The 18,784-nt window shown below is 46.1% G+C and overlaps 1 protein-coding gene across 1 annotated transcript; it reads right to left on the reverse strand.

The window, feature by feature from the left end:
* Positions 1 to 388: 388 nt before the first annotated feature.
* On the reverse strand, positions 389 to 11,779 carry LOC148686117 (cysteine-rich venom protein ophanin-like). Its single transcript, XM_088665477.1, has 7 exons — positions 11,720 to 11,779; positions 9,414 to 9,521; positions 6,973 to 7,063; positions 5,281 to 5,426; positions 2,431 to 2,525; positions 2,254 to 2,342; positions 389 to 1,163 (listed from the first exon to the last, which is right to left on the reverse strand). Exons 1-7 carry the CDS (start codon positions 11,777 to 11,779, stop codon positions 1,036 to 1,038), a joined length of 717 nt encoding a protein of 238 aa, XP_088521603.1. The 3' UTR covers positions 389 to 1,035.
* Between the last annotated feature and the right edge of the window lie 7,005 nt (positions 11,780 to 18,784).

Consider the following 18,784-nt stretch of genomic DNA (forward strand, 5'->3'; position numbering starts at 1 on the left):
GAAGATCAACCATTTCAAATCTGAGTTCTCAGGTCAATACAATCTGGACCTGATGATTTGTGTTTGTAGTTTGTCAGTTAGGAAGTTGTAGCCAATAATACTTATGGCTTGTTTGCATCCCACCATGAGTTTCATGTGGTTTCTTTCTTCCTGTCTGAGTTCCAGTTGTGCCTGGGGTCATAAGCACCAAGCCGTTGGCAGCAAGTCCTAGCCCCTAAAGAGCTGCTGCAATGGTGCCCCATTCTGGCCCATTTTTCTTTGATTTGACACTCAGCATGCTCCTAATAACTCATACCCTCACTTGGCATTTAATTAGCTGCAGGATTTTACCCATGCTTGGTTCTTTGTTCTTAAAAAGAATGGAATTAAGAGCAGTAATTGACAGCCATTAGTTTGAGAATGCATTTATTTTGCAAGATTACAATAATTTTTTACAGCCAATAAAGAGCTATGAGAGAAGGAAATTAAACTTAAGAATGAATGTCTAATAGTTTGTTTATTTAAAAGTTTATTGCAGCCACTTTCTAATTTTAAACATAAAATAAATGGGAATGCTATAATTTGAGTTCCACAACATACCACCTGATGGTTACAATCACAATCTGAAGCAGTTATACAACAAATTTTTAGCTTACTGAACAATATTCTAAGCAGTGGTTTGTGTGGAACTGAAATATAAAGCAACGTTAGAATGTGATGGGTAGGGAGAGAATATATTTGCAATATTTGCAATTTGAAATATTTGCAATATTTAAACATTTGGCGTTGAGGATTCGAAGCATTCTCTAAAACATACTGTAATAATAGTTTTTTTTTAAAAAAAATAGAACAAAACCCAAAGTGGACACAGAGATTGACATATTTCTGTCACTCTTTTTTGCAAACAATTCTTGCAAATGCTCTTTTGAAAAAAACCAATAGCATGCAAATACATGAGTTTTAGAGGGGAGAGTTTCTTTTTAATGCTGAGTTTCCATACTTTTCAGTGAAGAATGACCCTCTGAAAATTAACCTTGTGGTACTCATGTGTACATGTTAAATAATTTCTGTCAGGCAGTGACAACTAGCTTGGCAATATTTAGCCAATCTTTTCGCGCTACATTTGAAGTGTTTTAGCAATTCCTCACAGTGGTCATAAAAATCGACATACAAGCAGGGGTTGGCTGAAATAGATCGAACAAAAAGAAAAGTTAGATACAAAAGGAGAAAGAGAAAGCAAAACACACCTCCTTTTATCTGCCATTTATCTATCTCTTGACTCTGTGACTTCGGTCTTGCAACAATCCAGGTGATTTATCCTTTTTTCATGCAAACTATTTTATGTCAGCGTTACCATTGACGGTCACTAATTACCTAAAGAAGTCTGGACACTGAGGTCCAGCACTGAGGGTCTTCTGCTGGTTCCCTCACTGCGAGAAGCGAAGTTGCAGGGAACTGGGCAGAGGGCCTTCTCGGTAGTGGCACCCATCCTGTGGAACGCCCTCCCATCAGATGTCAAAGCAGTGGCGAACGGTGCCGCTTGGCTGCCTGGGGCAGCACCCCCTGGGGCGGGGCGTCGCTCCACAGTGCGCATGCATCCTGACGCATGCATCGTGACATCACGACCCACGATGCGCACTCCAGGACGAGCCAGGATGGACTGCGCATGTCCACACATATTTGATGAATCATTGTATATTAATATTCTGCTGGGGAAACCCAGCCAGATGGACGGGGTATAAATTTTTATTTTTATTAACTGGTCAAGAGGCCCAGTTTATTTTAGGAAATTTGGACATTCACAATGATCTCCCAAAGGGCCTTGCTTAAAGTTCTACTCCTATACAAAGTCCATTCCGAATAAAGCCTTATTTGTGGCTGTAAATAAATGCTGGGATTCACTCCCCAGGGCAGATCTCAGCACCGGGCGATGAGACAGCTATAGATGCCTCTTAGAAAGACCACTAGCATTCCATTCACAAAAGTTTCTGGAGTGCTTAACTATATCTAACACAAATTTCAGAGTCCAGAGAAATTGCTTTATACAGTGGTACCTCTGGTTAAGAACTTAATTAGTTCTGGAGGTCCGTTCTTAACCTGAAACTGTTCTTAACCTGAGGTACCACTTTAGCTAACGGGGCCTCCTGCTGCCGCCGCGCGATTTCTGTTCTCATCCTGAAGCAAAGTTCTTAACCCAAGTTACTATTTCTGGGTTAGTGGAGTCTGTAACCTGAAGCGTCTGTATCCTGAGGTACCACTGTATAAGTAACTTACTGCAGAGTTTGTCCTCACAGTTGGCAGGGCACGCTTCGCATGATGGGCCTCTTTTGTAGGGTTCTGCTAGTTTGCCTTCTATGTTCCCACTGAAATCACAGAGCCATAGTCAGAGCATGAAATGTGGGCTCTCATGGGGGGAAAATTAAGAACACTGTATTCAAAACTGATAGTTACCCACGGCAGAAACGGCACAGGTAGAAAAAAGGGGAGGTACTCTCTGGGCAGTAAACAAGTGCACATCCAACTTCATGTGAATTGTACCAAATGAGCTGTGGACATAAGAGGGGAAATACATCAAACCAGGAAACCATATAGAATTACATTTGAACACTGAGCACTTTTAAGATATGAAAAGATTAACTTTCTGCACTTAAAAAGAAAAGGCAAAAAAAAAACAATCAGGGCCGGCTCGCCCATTGGCTCTAGTGGCGTGGGGCACCATGGCACCTGGGCTCTCAGGGGGTGCTGAGGGGCACCCCAGCAAGTGGGGGAGCTGCGCGGCGGCCTCCCTTTTCCCTCCGCCAGCCGCGCCGCTCAGGGGAGAGCAGGGAGGTAAGCGAGCGGAGCAGGGGCTCTAGGACCTCTCCAGCGCCAGGGTCATCCCTGTTGGCGGGAAGGCTGTCAAACTTCCGAGGCCAGGAGCTGCGCGGCCTCTGAGGCACCTCGGCTGCTCCTTCCCTCAGCGCCGCCTCATCCTGCAAAGAAGGCCACTTCCTCACTCCGGGCCTGGCAGCGGCAGGGCAACAGAGATGCGGCAGGGCCGGCGGTCGCGGGTGTCCTGAGCAGGAGGGCCTCTGGCTTTGGCGGCGGCGGCCCTGCTGGTAGCAGCGCTGGGGGCACTGGGCTGGCTGTTCCTGGGGCAACAGGGTCTGCCAGACTCAGAGCTCGGCAAGGCCGACGGAGTCGCGCTCCCCTTGCAGCAGCCTCCCAAGCTCGCCCGGTGGCTCCTCCGCAGGCGACAAGCCTCCACTGGGTAGGGAAGCAGAGCTGGGTGAGCTGGGCCGGCCCACGCGCCTAGAGCTGAATGCCGCCAAGCAGCGGCACCAGGAGGAGAGCACCCGGAGCCACCAGATCAACATCTACCTCGCTGGCACCTTTTCCCTTACGGAGGTGAGTTCCCATCCCTGAGAGCCGTGCAGGCCGGAGGGAAAGGGGGGGCAGTGAAAAATTTTTTGCGCCAGGGCGCTGGATACCCTTAAGACGGCCCTGAACCCCATTTCCAATATGGGTTCCATATGCCCAAGTTTTCCCGGATGTTTACAAAGGGAGACATTTTTCCTGCCCGGAGGCCATTTTCTAAGGTAAAATTCTGCCGAATTTGGCAGCCCTAGAAAATATGCATTTCCAGTCCTAAACATTTACACTGTTTCCCTCTCTGCGTACATATAAAACTATCACACTTCTTTAGATAAACAACAGAGCAACACATCTGATTCTCAAGTGCCAAATCCATTCTGCAAGAAAGAAAATACCCTTGCCATTAAAGTTCTCAGATATATAGGGTTTAAAATATTAAGTACCGTAATGTTCCCTTGTTGAGACAAAAAGGAAGGAAGGAAGGAAGGAAGGAAGGAAGGAAGGAAGGAAGGAAGGAAGGAAGGAAGGAAGGAAGGAAGGAAGGAAGGAAGGAAGGAAGGAAGGGTGATGAGTTGATGGCAGTTGGGTGTCATGAAAATTTAGGGTGTCTTGTTTTGTGGGATGAAACTTAAAAGGTAAAGGTAAAGGGGCCCCTGACCATCAGGTCCAGTCGTGTCCGACTCTGGGGTTGCGGCGCTCATCTCGTTCTATAGGCCAAGGGAGCCAACGTTTGTCCGCAGACAGCTTCCGGGTCATGTGGCCAGCATGACAAAGCTGCTTCTGGCGAACCAGAGCAGCACACGGAAACGCCGTTTACCTTCCCGCTGTAGCGGTTCCTATTTATCTACTTGCATTTTGATGTGCTTTCGAACTGCTAGGTTGGCAGGAGCTGGGACCGAGCAACGGGAGCTCACCCCGTCGCAGGGATTCGAACCGCCGACCTTCTGATCAGCAAGCCCTAGGCTCAGTGGTTTAACCCACAGCACCACCTGGGTCCCTATGGGATGAAACTTTTTGCAAATTTCTTCAGTGAGGGATCTTAAAAATATGTTTTTGGGTTTGAGGAATTCAAAGTTGCTATTATTTTTCTTATTGGACAACATTTAGCTTGGTAAGTCTACATTTGATGTATAAGCACGTAAATTGCTTTTGAAAAACCAAAAGATTTTAATTTTATGTTCTGAAAATTCAAGTAATGCTAAATAATAAAAATAATTGTGTGTGTGTATATATGGGAGAGAGAATATAAGAATAATACAGTAACTGCAACTGGGCAATCTTTTTTAAAACAATTTCTATGCAATTTCACACACATTTTACTTCCCAATCAAAACTAAATTATCTAAATTTAATTTAGTTTAATTTACAGCTTAAATTAAGCTGTAATGGGGAAATTTGTAAAAAGGATGGGAAAATGGAAAGTAAAATAAATAAAATAATAAGGGATTGGAAAAATTCAATCAGAGATGTAACGTAATGGTTAGGAATGCAAACTAAAGATAATTCAGAAGTCAAGTGATGTGTGGTGATTGGGAAGTTAATCTTTTTTATTTTTATTTTAACAAATATTTGTTTAAATGATGTACTTTTTTTCTTTGTATTGTATTTTAATGACTTAAATAAAGGTTATTTTTAAAACTAGAAAAAAAACAACTAAATTATCTCACCACCAAAGGAACACAAGCGAACAGCAGAGAACCAGCACAAGCAACGCTGACAAAAAAACCCCACATACATTATATAAAATAGAAGCATTGTCACCTGACCCCAACCCCACCCATCTTCCCCCCCATCTACCTCTTTTCCCCTTTTCTTTCCAATGTCTCAACAAATGAAACTGCTCTGTAAAAATGTTACAAGGGACATTGCACATACTTTTGTAAATCAAGAAAATCTTTAATAAAAAAACCTAAATTATCTGAATTTAACCCAAATATCTATTTGTACCTGAGTATAGCTATGAGTGCTTCGCCCCCCATCAGCTGGCAAACTGCCAAACGTGAAGTTCTGTTGTCCGCTGGCCCAGGATCTAATTATGTCTCTCCAGGACACGACAGTCACTGTTTGCGACAGAGTCTCACTGCAGGTCACATCTGCAAGAAGAAGGAATGTCATTGCAAACTCTGGGGCTCATCCAGACTTGCCCATGCGCCCCACCCCACCCCTTGCCTGATCTTTACCGCTGAATTGGAGCAAATGTTTTCTCTGCTTTATTGCTAAAGTGTGGGTTTTCCTGGGGCAATGGCAAAACTGTTGGAGCCCATGCTTGGAAAGGGCAAACAGGAAAATGCTTGGTTCCTGCATTCCAGGCACAGTATAAGCCCAAGCCTGGGTGAGCCCTTTGTTTTGCTTGGTGCAGATTCGTTAAGATTAGCCACAAAACTGACCCTAGAATTTGGACATGTACGGTCATTTTGGTTGTGTGCGCGCACACACCAACACACATACACCGTTTACTCTGATTCCAGTGCATTCGCATCTCTGGTTTGGAAAGGGGTGTAGACATGACTGCAATCCATATTTATCCTGCAGCATTTATGAAATACTGCATTTTGGTGTGTGTGTCCCCCAACTGACTTCATTCTGAACTGAAAGAATGAGCTAGCTGCGTTTCAGTGCACAGCCATAGACCATAGCCAAAAGTTACATATATTGTAGACAAAATAATAATAAAAATTGTCCAGTAGCACCTTAGAGACCAACTAAGTGAGTCAGTTTAGTGTCAATGTACAACCTGTGTACAATGAAATTAGCCGAGTCTCCCTCTCCCCCCCCCCAAACACTCAATCTTATTGCACTCTGTGTGGTTGTCGCACCACCTTGCACCACCTTGCAAGTCAGTTGCGCTATGTTATTTTCCGTTCAACAGCCTAACAGCCCACAGATAGAAGCTATTTTTTATTCTGTTGGGACGACTGATTATACTTCTATATCTCCTGCCCAAGGGTAGAAGATTAAAGAGGGGGTGGCCGGGGTGTGAGTCATCCCGGAGAATTTTTCTCACTCTCCTAAGGCAACGGTCCCTAGCAGACTCTAGGGACAGCCCATGAGATCATGGGCTGTGTTCACCACCCTCTGTAGAGACTTTCTGTCCATGGCTGTCAGGCCAGCACACCGTGCTGAAATACAATGTGAAAGGACACTTTCTATTGTAAAAGGAGTTCATCAATTGTTGTTTAAGATTATTATTTCGCGTGACCCTATGTGACTTGTGAGGAGATATGTAACTGCCCATCATTGAGGAGCTATTGTGAGGGGGGGTTGCTTCCCCTTTCTCCCTCAGGCCATTTTCTGCTCAAAATTCCCCCCTCCCCAAAAGAACTGTTTCCCCTTGGCGGGCTAACACACTTTTTATTTGTTGATTAGTCGTTTAGTCATGTCCGACTCTTCGTGACCCCATGGACCAGAGCACTCCTTCATGGATCGCTGTCTTGTCGTGGCGAAGGGGCTTGAATAACTTGGAGAAGCTATGAGCTATGCCATGCAGGGCCACCCAAGACAGACAGGTCATAGTGGAGAGTTTTGACTAAACGTGATCCACCTGGAGCAGGAACCAGCAACCCACTCCAGTATCCCTGCCAAATAAGCTCCATGGACGTTTTATTTAGAAAGTATAAAAGAGATGTCTAGTTGACTTACCACCCAATTTTCGGTCCGCTTCGGGACTGCTTCTAAATTGACATTTTGAAGCATATTTTTCAGCACTAGCAGCAGCCTTCTTGCTCCACATCTTTTCAAAGTAAACGAGAGAGAGAGAGAGAATACATTACTAATACCACTACTATTTATAAGATTTATTTCCCACCCTTACCTCTAAGGTCCCAGGGCAGGTTACAATCATGTGAAAAACACAGTACAGTGGAACCTCGGTTTATGAGCACCTCGGTTTACGAATTTTCGGTTTACGAACGCCGCAGTCCCATCTGGAACGGATTAATTCACTTTTCATTACTTTCAATAGGAAAGTTCACTTCAGTTTATGAACAGACTTCCGGAACCAATTACACCCATGCTTCGGGTTAAGTACGCTTCAGTTTGAGTACTCCGCAGACCCATCTGGAATGGATTAATCCACTTTCCATTACTTTCAATGGGAAAGTTCGCTTCAGTTTATGAATGCTTCAGTTTATGAACAGACTTCCGGAACCAATTGTGTTCATAAACCGAGGTACCACTGTACTAAAATAGGGTTAAAGAATTTACAATCGGAAGAATAGTGTGGGTCTTAAAATATATCTTATCTGAGGTGTGTCTTCAGCATAAACTGAAAGCTATACAGTGGTGGTGCCGGAATCAACTCTGTAGGCGAGGAATAGCACAGCTTAGCGGCCACTAAAAGAATGCCCCCCATATCTGCTCAAACTGGCAGGCTGCAGAGAAAGCCTGGGCATATGCGCACACGCAACAGGGAAAATCCCACCAGTCAGGTAACTGGTGGGGAATGGGGATTGAATCTGTACTCCCAGCTCTCCTTCAAAAGCAGGAGATTAGCTTTCTTTCTTTCTTAAAATGTGGCGTTGCACAGATATGGCTGCAGAATTGGAGAGGGGAACCCCACTTGTACCTAATGGTACCTGTGGGGGGTCCCTATTCAGCTATGGGTGCCTACATGGAAGCCCCACATGGATCCGCCTCCCCACCTTGCTGGACTGGAATCCAACCAAATACTAAATGAATATAGTAGGCAGGTCCTTTCCCTTAAACAGCTTAAATCCCAATCATTTTATAATTTCGCTTCGTGTGATACAGTCGAGGCTTTGAAGTCACACTCGTTTTAGTGGAAGAGAATTAAGCACCCTAAATGCAGGTTCATTGCCCCACACAGCAGAGCAGGGGGCCGTATCGACCTGCACGGTCAGCTTTACAGTTTCCACCTGGCTCACAAATGTCTCTTTAAAAAAAGCTGCATCATGGGGACAGAAGCAGAAATTGGAACCCCAAAGGCTGTTTGGGGATTAAAGTTTCATAAAACAGTGAACTGCCGTCCCAGCACACTGGTGAATCTGCTTTCAAGATTGTTAAGGCTGGTAGTGTGGGGCAGGGGCAGGCAGAGTAAAGCATTAGAACTGGAGGGGGATAGTTTTGGATGCAGAGCAAGCTCAGATCTGCTGTGCTACACACATACCGCCTCACATGCTGCTAACCCTAACCTGTGTGACTTGCAGCATGTTCCCATGGTGTCTGGGTTGTGTTCCCACTCACTTTGCAGAAAAAGAGAAGGATGCTTGCTGGGCTACATGCTTGACTTTGCACCATGCATTCATCCCGGCTAGTGTGTTAAATATACAGTAGTAGTTTAACTTGCAGAAATGGAAACGCATCAATGAATATTGCTGTGTGTTTACAGAAAGCACTTTGCGTTTTGACTGGCTCAATAGCTCATTCCAGTATGTTCTCTTGAGCTCTCATGTGGTTGGTCAACTTTGGTCACATGAGATCTATGACATCACAGACTCTGTTTTGTGTGAGTGAGCTCACTGTGATGACACAGTGCAGGAAGAGGTCTTGTGTTAGGAAGCTGCTATAGACACTAGGGTGAGAGAAGGGTTTGGAATTTTCTCTGAATGTTGCCAGGAGGACAATGTTAATGCTCCTTCTCTGAATGAAGGAGACAAAGAGGTCTCTCCAAATGGAGAGAGAGAGCGCAGTGCAGTGCAGTGCAGCAGTAAATGGGCTCTTTGAATGGAGCAGAGAGAAAGATTGAAATGGGTGCTGGGTTTCTTCAAGTAACTATGTGGCCTATATAGCAAAGTACAGGCTGAGCACAAAGCCGAAAGTGGGAGCTGTGCTTGGATAAGCATATGTTTTGCATATTCTACTTTTATCATCTGTTCTGCAAGGAAAGCTTTTGAATATTCAATGAGTGTCTGATTATGCTTTAATTCCTAACAGTGCCCCATAAGGGATAAGCACGTCACCCCAAGATCAATCCATGCCTAGCTGACAGGGCCTCCGGATTTAAGAACCTGTCACATGCTCAGTGCCCCTTCCCTCCTGTTTCCAAACTTAAGTCCCAAACGCCATAAAATGGAAGAGAGGAGGAAAGAAGGTTTGCTTGCAACGCCACAGTGAGGACTTACCATTTTCAGCATGTTGCTGGCAGAAGGTTTCACCTCCCTCCTAATTTCATTGATTTGTTCAACAATTTCCACCTGCAGCTTTTCATTCATATTAGCCACTATGGGTTGCTGACATTAAAAAAAAAGGGGGGGGTGTCAGAGATTTCTTAAGATTTGAAAAATTACACTTCCGTTTGTCATGAGCCTAAAATACAGCAAAATAGTTGATGTATCATTAGAACACAACAGAATGCTGAAATCCTCATCTTTGATACTGTCTGTATCAGGGGTCAGCAAACTTTTTTTGGAGGGGCCGGTTCACTGCCCCCCAGACCTTGTGGCGGGCCGGACTGCGCGTGTGTACACACAAACAGATGTGCGTGCACATGCACTCGGCGGAGGGGGCTTCTCTGTCTCCCCTCTCTCCCCCAGCTCCTCCCCCTGCCCACCTTTGCTGCTTCCGGCGCATGGGCTGGATGGCTCTGGAGTGGCGCTGCCAACCGCGGCTCCTGTGCCTGCCCTTGTGAGCAGCGGAGGCTGGCGGTGGAGGCAGAGGTGGAGGGACGACCAGCCCGAAAGGGCTGGCTCCGGAGAGGCGCTGCCCAAAATGGTGCTCAGCCAGCTCAGCCCAGCCCCCTTCCTCCTCTATGCAGGGTGGGGAGAAGCCAAGAGGAGGGAGGGAGGAGACACCGCAGTGTGTGAGTGGAAGAGGAGGGGAAGAAATGGCGCCCCCCCCTAAAAAAATGCAGCGCAGGAAAAAAATTAACGAAAAAATAACAAAGGAATCCACACGATACACGGACCGTACGCGGGCCGGATCCTGAGGGCAATTGGGCCGGATCCAGCCCATGGGCCATAGTTTGCCAACCACTGCAAGAGTCTGTATCACTAGAAATCTAACCCAACCCAGCTGCATATGAGGACAGGTCATATAAGGAAGGAACTGAGCTCTCCCTAGTGCTGTGAAGCAAGGCAGAGGAGGGTGCTTCAGGAAGTGAATTTGCAGGAAGTGAATTTTCAGGGCAATTGAATACTGAACCCTGGCAACTGGAATGGTTGCTTGAGAAGCTTTGGCAAAAAAACTAAAACAAAACCCCAAACCAGCAAAGTCCCCAGCTAAAGGGTGCAGGAGGTGTTCATTGGGTTCACCTTTGAGTTTGCTTCTGCCTAATTTGCACCTCTTGAGCCCAGTAAAGGGTGCTAAAATGGAATTGAGGAGCGCATTGCTAGAAACACTAAGACCAACAACAAAACATTTATAGTAGGAGGTCCTTGGATGACCAGGGAGTCAAAGGTGTGCTAAAGGGGGATAAGGAGATTGCAGAGAAGCCAAACAAACCCTTTCGGAAGATTTAGGGCTTTTCTTATTGCATGCAAAGATGCTCTGTTCTACTTTTTGTCTAAATTTTGTGCTTCCCATTCCCCTGATTAACACATGCACAATTTGCTTGGGCAAAACTCAACAGGCCTAGTCAGTGCTCTGTGTATGGCCTAGGATCCTTGGTGATGTGCTGAGGTTCTGCACCAGAGGGTGACCAAGGACTCAGACTAGTGGGTGTGGGAAAGTTCGAAAACTACTGCTCAGGGGCGAACGAAGGCATTGTGACACGTAAGGCGTTGCTACGTAGGGCGAATGTGCGAAGCTGCACATGCGCTGTACATAGAGGTTTGGCGGCGGCGGCGCTCCAGCGCCATACAGATGGTGCCGGGATCCTCTGCTCGCGGCTGCAGCCACAAACGGAGGATCCTCTACATGCGGCTGTAGCGGCGACGGAGGGATCCCACCGCCATCCATACGGCACTCAAGCGGCACTGGCGGCAAACTGCTATGTACAGCGCATGTGCAGCGGCATTACATACAGCGCATGTACATAACGGTTTGACGCTGGCACCGGGATCTTCTCGTGGCTGCAGCTGCGAACGGAGGATCCTCCACATGCGGCTGCAGCGGCGCGATGGCTGTTCACGCCGCCACGCGGGGGGCAAGCCCCCGCAGGGTGCCTTCTTGTCACCCCCACCGGACATAGCACCAGGGGTGCGCCGCCACCCCCACCCTACCCCATCGTGAGTCCACTGCTACTGCTTGAGAGTAAATGATGTCCTCACAGCTATGCCACTGAAAACTAGTACGCTTGTGTATCTTTCATATTAGTTCCATGCCTTCTACCACCTCTCTTACACATTCTTAAATCTTTGAAAATTGCAAATAGTGTTAAGATCAGTAAGAAACATGGAGGTGTAGTCTGGAACTCAAAGTAACTGCAGATCCCTAGCCAAGCCATGCCTGACAGATGAAGTCTAAGATTTATAATCTTAAAGAAACTTGCCTTTCCTAGGGACTGTTGCAGCACAGCAGCCAATAGCAGGAGTACAGCTGGAAGAAGCATTTCTGGAGAAGCAAAAATAGTCAGCAAATGTGATTAGAACCTTTTGTTTTGGGGCATCTAATGCAAGTCTGTATTTAGTAGCAAATCCCACTGAATTCAATAGGACCAGCTTCATAGTAAGTATGCTTAGAAGTGAATCCTTGAGGTGGATTCATACAAAATTTTGTCACCTCCGAGGGCACATCCACCATTCTCAGGTCACCAATCAACTGTCTTTTCTGGAAAACCTATCTGATAGCAGGAAGAATGAAGTAAACATCTTTGACCACAACATTAAAAAAAATCCTTCAGTAGCACCTTAAAGACCAACTAAGTTTTTATTTTATTTTGGTATGAGCTTTCGTGTGCATGCACACTTCTTCGGATACACACGAATCTGCATGCACACGAAAGCTCATACCAAAATAAAAACTTAGTTGGTCTTTAAGGTGCTACTGAAGGATTTTTTTTATTTTGTTTCAACTCAGACCAACACGGCTACCTACCTGTAACTAAATCTTTGACCACAGTTGACTATGTTTTTCTATCAACAGAGAATTCAGTTAGAAGCTTCTTATACATGAAATATTTCTAATTCCAGTATTATTTCTTCTTCTTCTTCTTCTTCTTCTTCTTCTTCTTCTTCTTCTTCTTCTTCTTCTTCTTCTTCTTCTTCTTCTGCGATCACGCGCAGCCCAGTAAGATTGTCTTCCAAGAATATGGTCTTAACAGTTATATTTATATTATATTTAGGGACGGGAGATACAAATATAGTTTATTTATAGTTGACCACAAATAAAAAGTTACAAAATGTAAAATGTATAGGAACATTAAACAGGGGAAAGAGAGAGAAAGCAATCATAGATTGTTGAAGGAAAATGACAATATCTAGACATTATGCAACTTGCTTAGTAATTAAAAAATTTGAGTCCCCCAATGAAATGATCAAAAGGAATCTGAAGGTTGTCTTGGGAAGGACTGTGTAAGGCAGGCTTCCTCAACCTCGGCCCTCCAGATGTTGTGAGGCTACAATTCCCATCATCCCTGACCACTGGTCCTGCTACCTAAGGATCATGGGAGTTGTAGGCCAAAAACATCTGGAGGGCCGAGGTTGAGGAAGCCTGGTGTAAGGTTACTTATCTTAGGACTCATCCACACTTAGCTTTGCTCCACACTTTCTAGGCTCAGGAACTCTGCAGAAAGCCTGATTGCCATTTGCTCTGATTCTGTAATAAAACATACGTTTTCCCAGGGAAAACACAAGGACAGCAACAACAAACCTCCCACTTGGACACAGGCCTGGAAATCTGGGACCTTTGCCTAGGAAGCACAGAGCAAGAGGAGGTGTGGTTGAGTCCAGGGACGTAGCCAGGATCAAAATTAGGGGGGCAAGTGGCGGGGCCAAGGCACAGGGGAGGGGCCACAGTGGGGCAAGGAAAGCCATGGAGGTTCAGGGGCAAGGGGGCGCCAGGATCAGCCCGAAATTGGGCTGCTCTGACCCCCTCCTCCCCCTCCGCGATCGGCAGGGGCGAGGGGGCGCCAGGATCAGCCTGAAATCGGGCTGCTCCGACCCCCTCCTCCCCCTCCACGATCGCCGGGGCGGGTGGAGGGAAAGCTGGCTTTCCCTCCACCTGCCCCACAGCCAGCAAGGGAGAAGGGAGACGTCCCTTCTAGCCGGCTGGCTGTGGGGCGGGTGGAGGGAAAGCCCCAGAGCCGCGCAAAGCATTTGGCTGGCTTTCCCTCCACCCGCCCCACAGCCAGCCGGCTAGAAGGGACGTCTCCCTTCTCCGTGGCTGGCTGTGGGGCGGGCGGAGGGAAAGCCAGCCAAACACTTTGCGCGGCTCTGGGGCTTTCCCTCCACCCGCCCCACAGCCAGCCAGGGAGAAGGGAGACGGCACCGGGCGGCGGCGGGCAGTGGGGCAGGCTGGCCACCAGCGGCCCTGCTTCTAGGGGGGGCAACTGCCCCCTCCTGCCCCCCCGCCTACGCCCATGGTTGAGTCCACAATTCCTCTAAACTCCTAATAAAGGCTGCACTTCAAAAGTACAAATATCACTTTGTGCTTCTCCACACTTCTGCTTGTTTCAATCTTAGAGAGCACAGGACTGAGCGGCTTTTCGTTTTTCTCACTGCCTCCCATGGGAAAACCTGGTGTTTACCACTGAATCGGAGCAAGCGCCAATCCGCAGAAAAACCGGTTGGTGATTCAGCAGCGGAACAAGCAGAAGTGGGCCAAGGGTGCCTCTGCTCAGCCCAAGGACCCCAGAGCCCAGCCTCAGGCAAGGGGGGGGGGAGTTGGGTGGTAGCCAAATGCATTCAGGTATGCCAGAGATAAAGCTTTCCATAATCTGTATTTATGAAAAGATAGCTAGTTCAAATAAGGCATCCCGTTCTTAAAACCCAGTGATTGGGAAGAGCCAGGCTCCTGGAGCAGCCATGCCGTATAATAGCTCTTGCAGGCAGGTCTCTGGTGGACAATACGCTCACCTGGATCATAAATAACAAGTAAGGAGGAGAAAGCTCAACTGAAATAACTTTCAATTTCATTATACAGACAGATATATAAGAATCCATCGGCACATGGAATACAAAGGATTTGGGAGGACGTAAAGGAGGCGACGAAGCCCCAAGGGAATGGAACATACTTTCAGATTAAAATCAGTATACCAGCAACACATATAGACATGCCAAACATACACCTAAGAAATTAAGATTGAACTGGAATATAGGAATTTTAAAGCCATTGGCAGACCATTGCTTTAGGAAGCAGGTTTTCTTCTATCTCTCCCCCCAAATAAAGGCTTTTTACATTACCTTTGGCAGTTCTTTTGGGGTATTTGGAAAGGCTGCAGCAGTTACATGTAAATTGCTTTGGGGAGGTGTATTTATATACAGTATATAGCAGGAAGATTTCCTGCTTTGTAAATGAGTACTACAAAAAACAATATTCAACATCAAGCTGCATTTCCTTATAGTCTTTTATTTTCTTAGGAAGTATGTGGCTGGTATGCTTGCCAGCTCAACTTTGATGGTCTATAGATTTTGTTTGCTTTTGAGTTATATTAAGATAACACACAAAATACCATTAGATTCACCAACCACAGTTTTCTATAGTGAACAGAATTTCAAAATACAAAGTGGGAACACAAATGGTATGAATCCTGCTCAGGCCTCTAACTAGCCTAAGAACAGGCATTTTGAAGTGCTGTGGAGGTTCTCATGTTGAGGTGGAAGGTTTCAAGAGCTCTCTCTCTCTCTCTCTCTCTCTCTCTCTCTCTCTCTCTCTCTCTGTGTGTGTGTGTGTGTGTGTGTGTGTGTGTGTGTGTGTTTGCATTTCCTTTCTGTTGAATCATTTATTTTGATCTGGTGACTAACAGCATGTGGAAACCCAACATTTCCTTACTGGTACTGTCACAAGTCATGTTCTCCCAAGTCGAGCCTATGAACTCTGCTCAATATAGGAGCTCCTATTTCTAGAGCATGTTGAGGTCAACCCACCCAAAAGGCCTTGTGATCTTCAAAGAGAGTCGGTAATTCTATGTGGAGTGCAAGATAAGGACCTAGTGACCCATTCATTGCAGGGGGTGTCCTCTTTGGGCTCCAAGGAAGTTCTCATCTTCTTGAGATCTTCCTTGGCTATGTTACTATTAGGGGCTCAAAATGGGGTCTGGTTATTGCCACATAGCAAGTGGGGGACAATTATGGAGTGGGAAAGAGGAAAAATGTCCCTTTACCTTTCCTATCATTCTTTATAGATCTGGAAAGAGAACTTTTTTGGTACACATCCTCCTGGCCCTAATCCCCTCTGCAGAACAATATTAGCTTGCAGGAGTTCAAGCAGGCCAATTCCTGCTCTCTTTCTCACCCCCCTGGAAATATACTCAACTGAACTAACTAACTGAGTTGAAATAACTCAGGTTATTTCAAGAATAATCCACATTTGAACCTTCAACTCCTTCTCACCCAGAGGCAAAGGCTCACTCCTACCAAAACCTTTTTGCCTAAGGGCAAAAAGGACAACCCCCTCCAGCCACTTACGTGGTTGCATGCCTTTCCTAGACTGAAAACAATGGACATATTGAGGTGGTTGGTTAGCTCCAGAAGGGGCTGGGCCATATTTGTGCAGTTGGCGGCAAAGGCACACCTCTGAGCACACCACGGTCCGTTCCCAACCCCAGCCTTCCCCCCCCCCCCCGCCCCAGATGTCGTGCTTGCATTGAATCACAGAGATGCTTCTCAGAGCTGGTCTTCCATTCACTGTGCAAACAACCCATCCTCAGCTTGGGAGATGGAGAGGTTGTCGGGGACCTTCTCCATAATTGTGTTTTGCATCAGAAGGAATGTTTCCCCCCAGCTTCATGTAGCAGAAGAGGATGAGTTTCCCAGCTGACATCTCACCAGATCAATACAATACAAGCAGCACGCAAGGGCACAAGATTCAATCAAGTTTCAATCAAGTATTATTAGTACAAAAAGAAAACAATAAGAGAACCATGTACAAGTGCTGACACAGAAGCCAAAACCAAACGTCAAGCAGATAGCATATACAAATAAATACCGAAAGGCAAACCAGTCTTTATGGTCTTTGAGGCTATATAGCGGTCAGCAAAGTGGCAGCAGGTCGATGGTAGACAGGCTGCCGGCGTTTTTCGCCTGTTTCGCCCATATGACGGGCTTCTTCAGTAGTTTCTCCTTCTGCTTTCAGTTATGTTTAATGCATTCAAATTCGTATGAAACCACTTATCTTGGTTTAGGCCACAATGCTCAAGTTCTTTTACACAAGGTTCTCTCATGCGGCTTTGATACATTTACATATTCAAATTCTTATGTTCAGAGTTTTCTTAGTTTGAGCATGTATTGACTTAGTTTGAGCATGTATTAGTCACTTTTGTTTGCTGCTGCTACCCCCCGTTTCTGTTTTGGATACACTACTGCCCGTTTAGAGTTACTAAGAAAATATAACAGGGATCTAAAGCATAGTATGCAAAGAAATACCGGTAGTGAAAGAAATATAAAGGATTAACATGTATGTCTAAACAAAGAAGGACATTAATTCATTCTAGTCATGTGTTTCTAAACTTGCATGTGTAAAGTCATATTGCAAAGATTAGCTGAAACAAATGATGCTTAGATTGAACAAAGTGCTCTTTTCAACATAAAGCTGAGTACCTACGAACATAGTTCAATGTACCTAACTGAATGGTTTCTATCATCTCTGAATACGCCATAAAGCCTTGGCATCATAAAATAGGAAATGGAAATAAGCATTTTATTGCTTATCAAAAGAACCTTTATGTACAGAGTGCTTCCACTCAGTCCTCCAACAATGAGAACTGAATGTCCAATCTGGATTCCATCTTTTTAGTTCTGACTCCACATTTCCTGTGGAGTTAGTAGATAACGAGAATCTGAAGATCAGGACCTTTTTGTTTTTTGGAAATATAAGCATAAGGAATCCTTGTCTGCCTCATAAAATCAAGTAAGCATGTAACTTATGGGTGGAGATGTCCCTCCCCTCTCTGGCAGCTGATATATCTCATCTTGGTTACTGAACATGTGGGTGCGCAGGAGGTCCACTGACAGTATCCCCACCCACAGGTGTCAACCCCAAACCACAAGGAAGGGCCTTCTAAAAGTGGGGAGAAGACAGGGGAGGAGCTGGCCCAAGGGCCAAGGCCCAAGAACCCACTCTGGACCTGTAAGGGTGACTCCCTACAGGGAGCCAGCCCCCATCATCCTGACGTCCACCTCGTCAAGTACAGAGAGCACCAGTGGTTCTGAAGCAGCCAGAGGGGGAGGAAGAGACTCAGAGGGGGAGAGAAATCAGAGTGGGGAACAATGGGAAAGCTCGGGGGCGGAGAGATGCAGACAGGGGCTCAGGGATGTTGGAGAGCCAGGGCACCGACTGCTCAGGGAGGAAGCTAAAAGGGCATCGCTCCTTCCGGCGCAAGAAGTAAGGAGAGCGCCGCAACGCAGGTCAAGGGGGCGGCGTTTTGGCGTGCCGGATTCTGATTCGGGATGAGAAGTCATGTTTTAAGCTGTCTCTACACTGTAAATAATTAGCACAATAAACATCTTTGAAGACAATCTGGACTCAAGCAGAGTTGCTCTAGAGTAGCTATGACGACCCTCTGACAGGACCCAACTGGGATGAATGGGGAAGGCCCAAGTTTCTCGTCATATACAAATTCAAATACATGCAGGTGTGGGCTCCTCTGGTCTAATTTGAAGTGTGGGGTGGATTAACAGCTGAATAATGCTCAAAATGGACAGCGTCCCCTCCCCAAAAAAAATATATCAGGTAAACCCAAATTTACAAGGGGAAGGATTTCAGACTGGTGATATTTGAAGGCAATGTTACATGGACTATGCAAATAAAATAAAACACAAACAGCTGCAAACACACAATAAACTCCGGGGTGGAGTTTATCCTCCTACAGGGCAAGTGGGACCCATAAGTCTCTGTGAACTAACCTCTCCCCCCCCCCCCGGCTGCCAAATTTCATAGTAGTGAGCTTCCCCTCCCCTTTAATAGATCTCCCCATCCTACTCAACAGTGCCTTTTCCCTTCCGCCCTTTGTGTCTCCCCTCGCTTCCAACTCCTTTCACCAAATTGGTGAGAAAGTCTATGGCAAATTTCTGTGGTGAGCACTGTGCTCCAGCCACTGCTGGCCTTGTCCTCCCCAGAGTCTACTGTATGTTTGCAAGTTCTTTACATTCCCATTTGATTTGCATAGTCCACAGTACATTACTCTCAAGCAACATTTGAAAGAGGAAAACATGGATTAACAGCTGACTAATGGCTCTGTGGTTTAGACCACAGAGGGCTTGCTGATCGGAAGGTTGGCGGTTCGAATCCCCGCGACGGGGTGAGCTCCCATTGCTTGGTCCCTGCTCCTGCCAACCTACCGTAGCAGTTCAAAAGCACGTCAAAGTGCAAGTAGATAAATAGGTACCACTCGAGCAGGAAGGTAAACAGCGTTTCCATGCACTGCTCTGGTTCGCCAGAAGTGGCTTAGTCATGCTGG

The sequence above is a fragment of the Zootoca vivipara genome, chromosome 3 (assembly GCF_965207765.1).
Source record: "Zootoca vivipara chromosome 3, rZooViv2.hap1.1, whole genome shotgun sequence".
Lineage (NCBI taxonomy): Eukaryota > Metazoa > Chordata > Lepidosauria > Squamata > Lacertidae > Zootoca > Zootoca vivipara.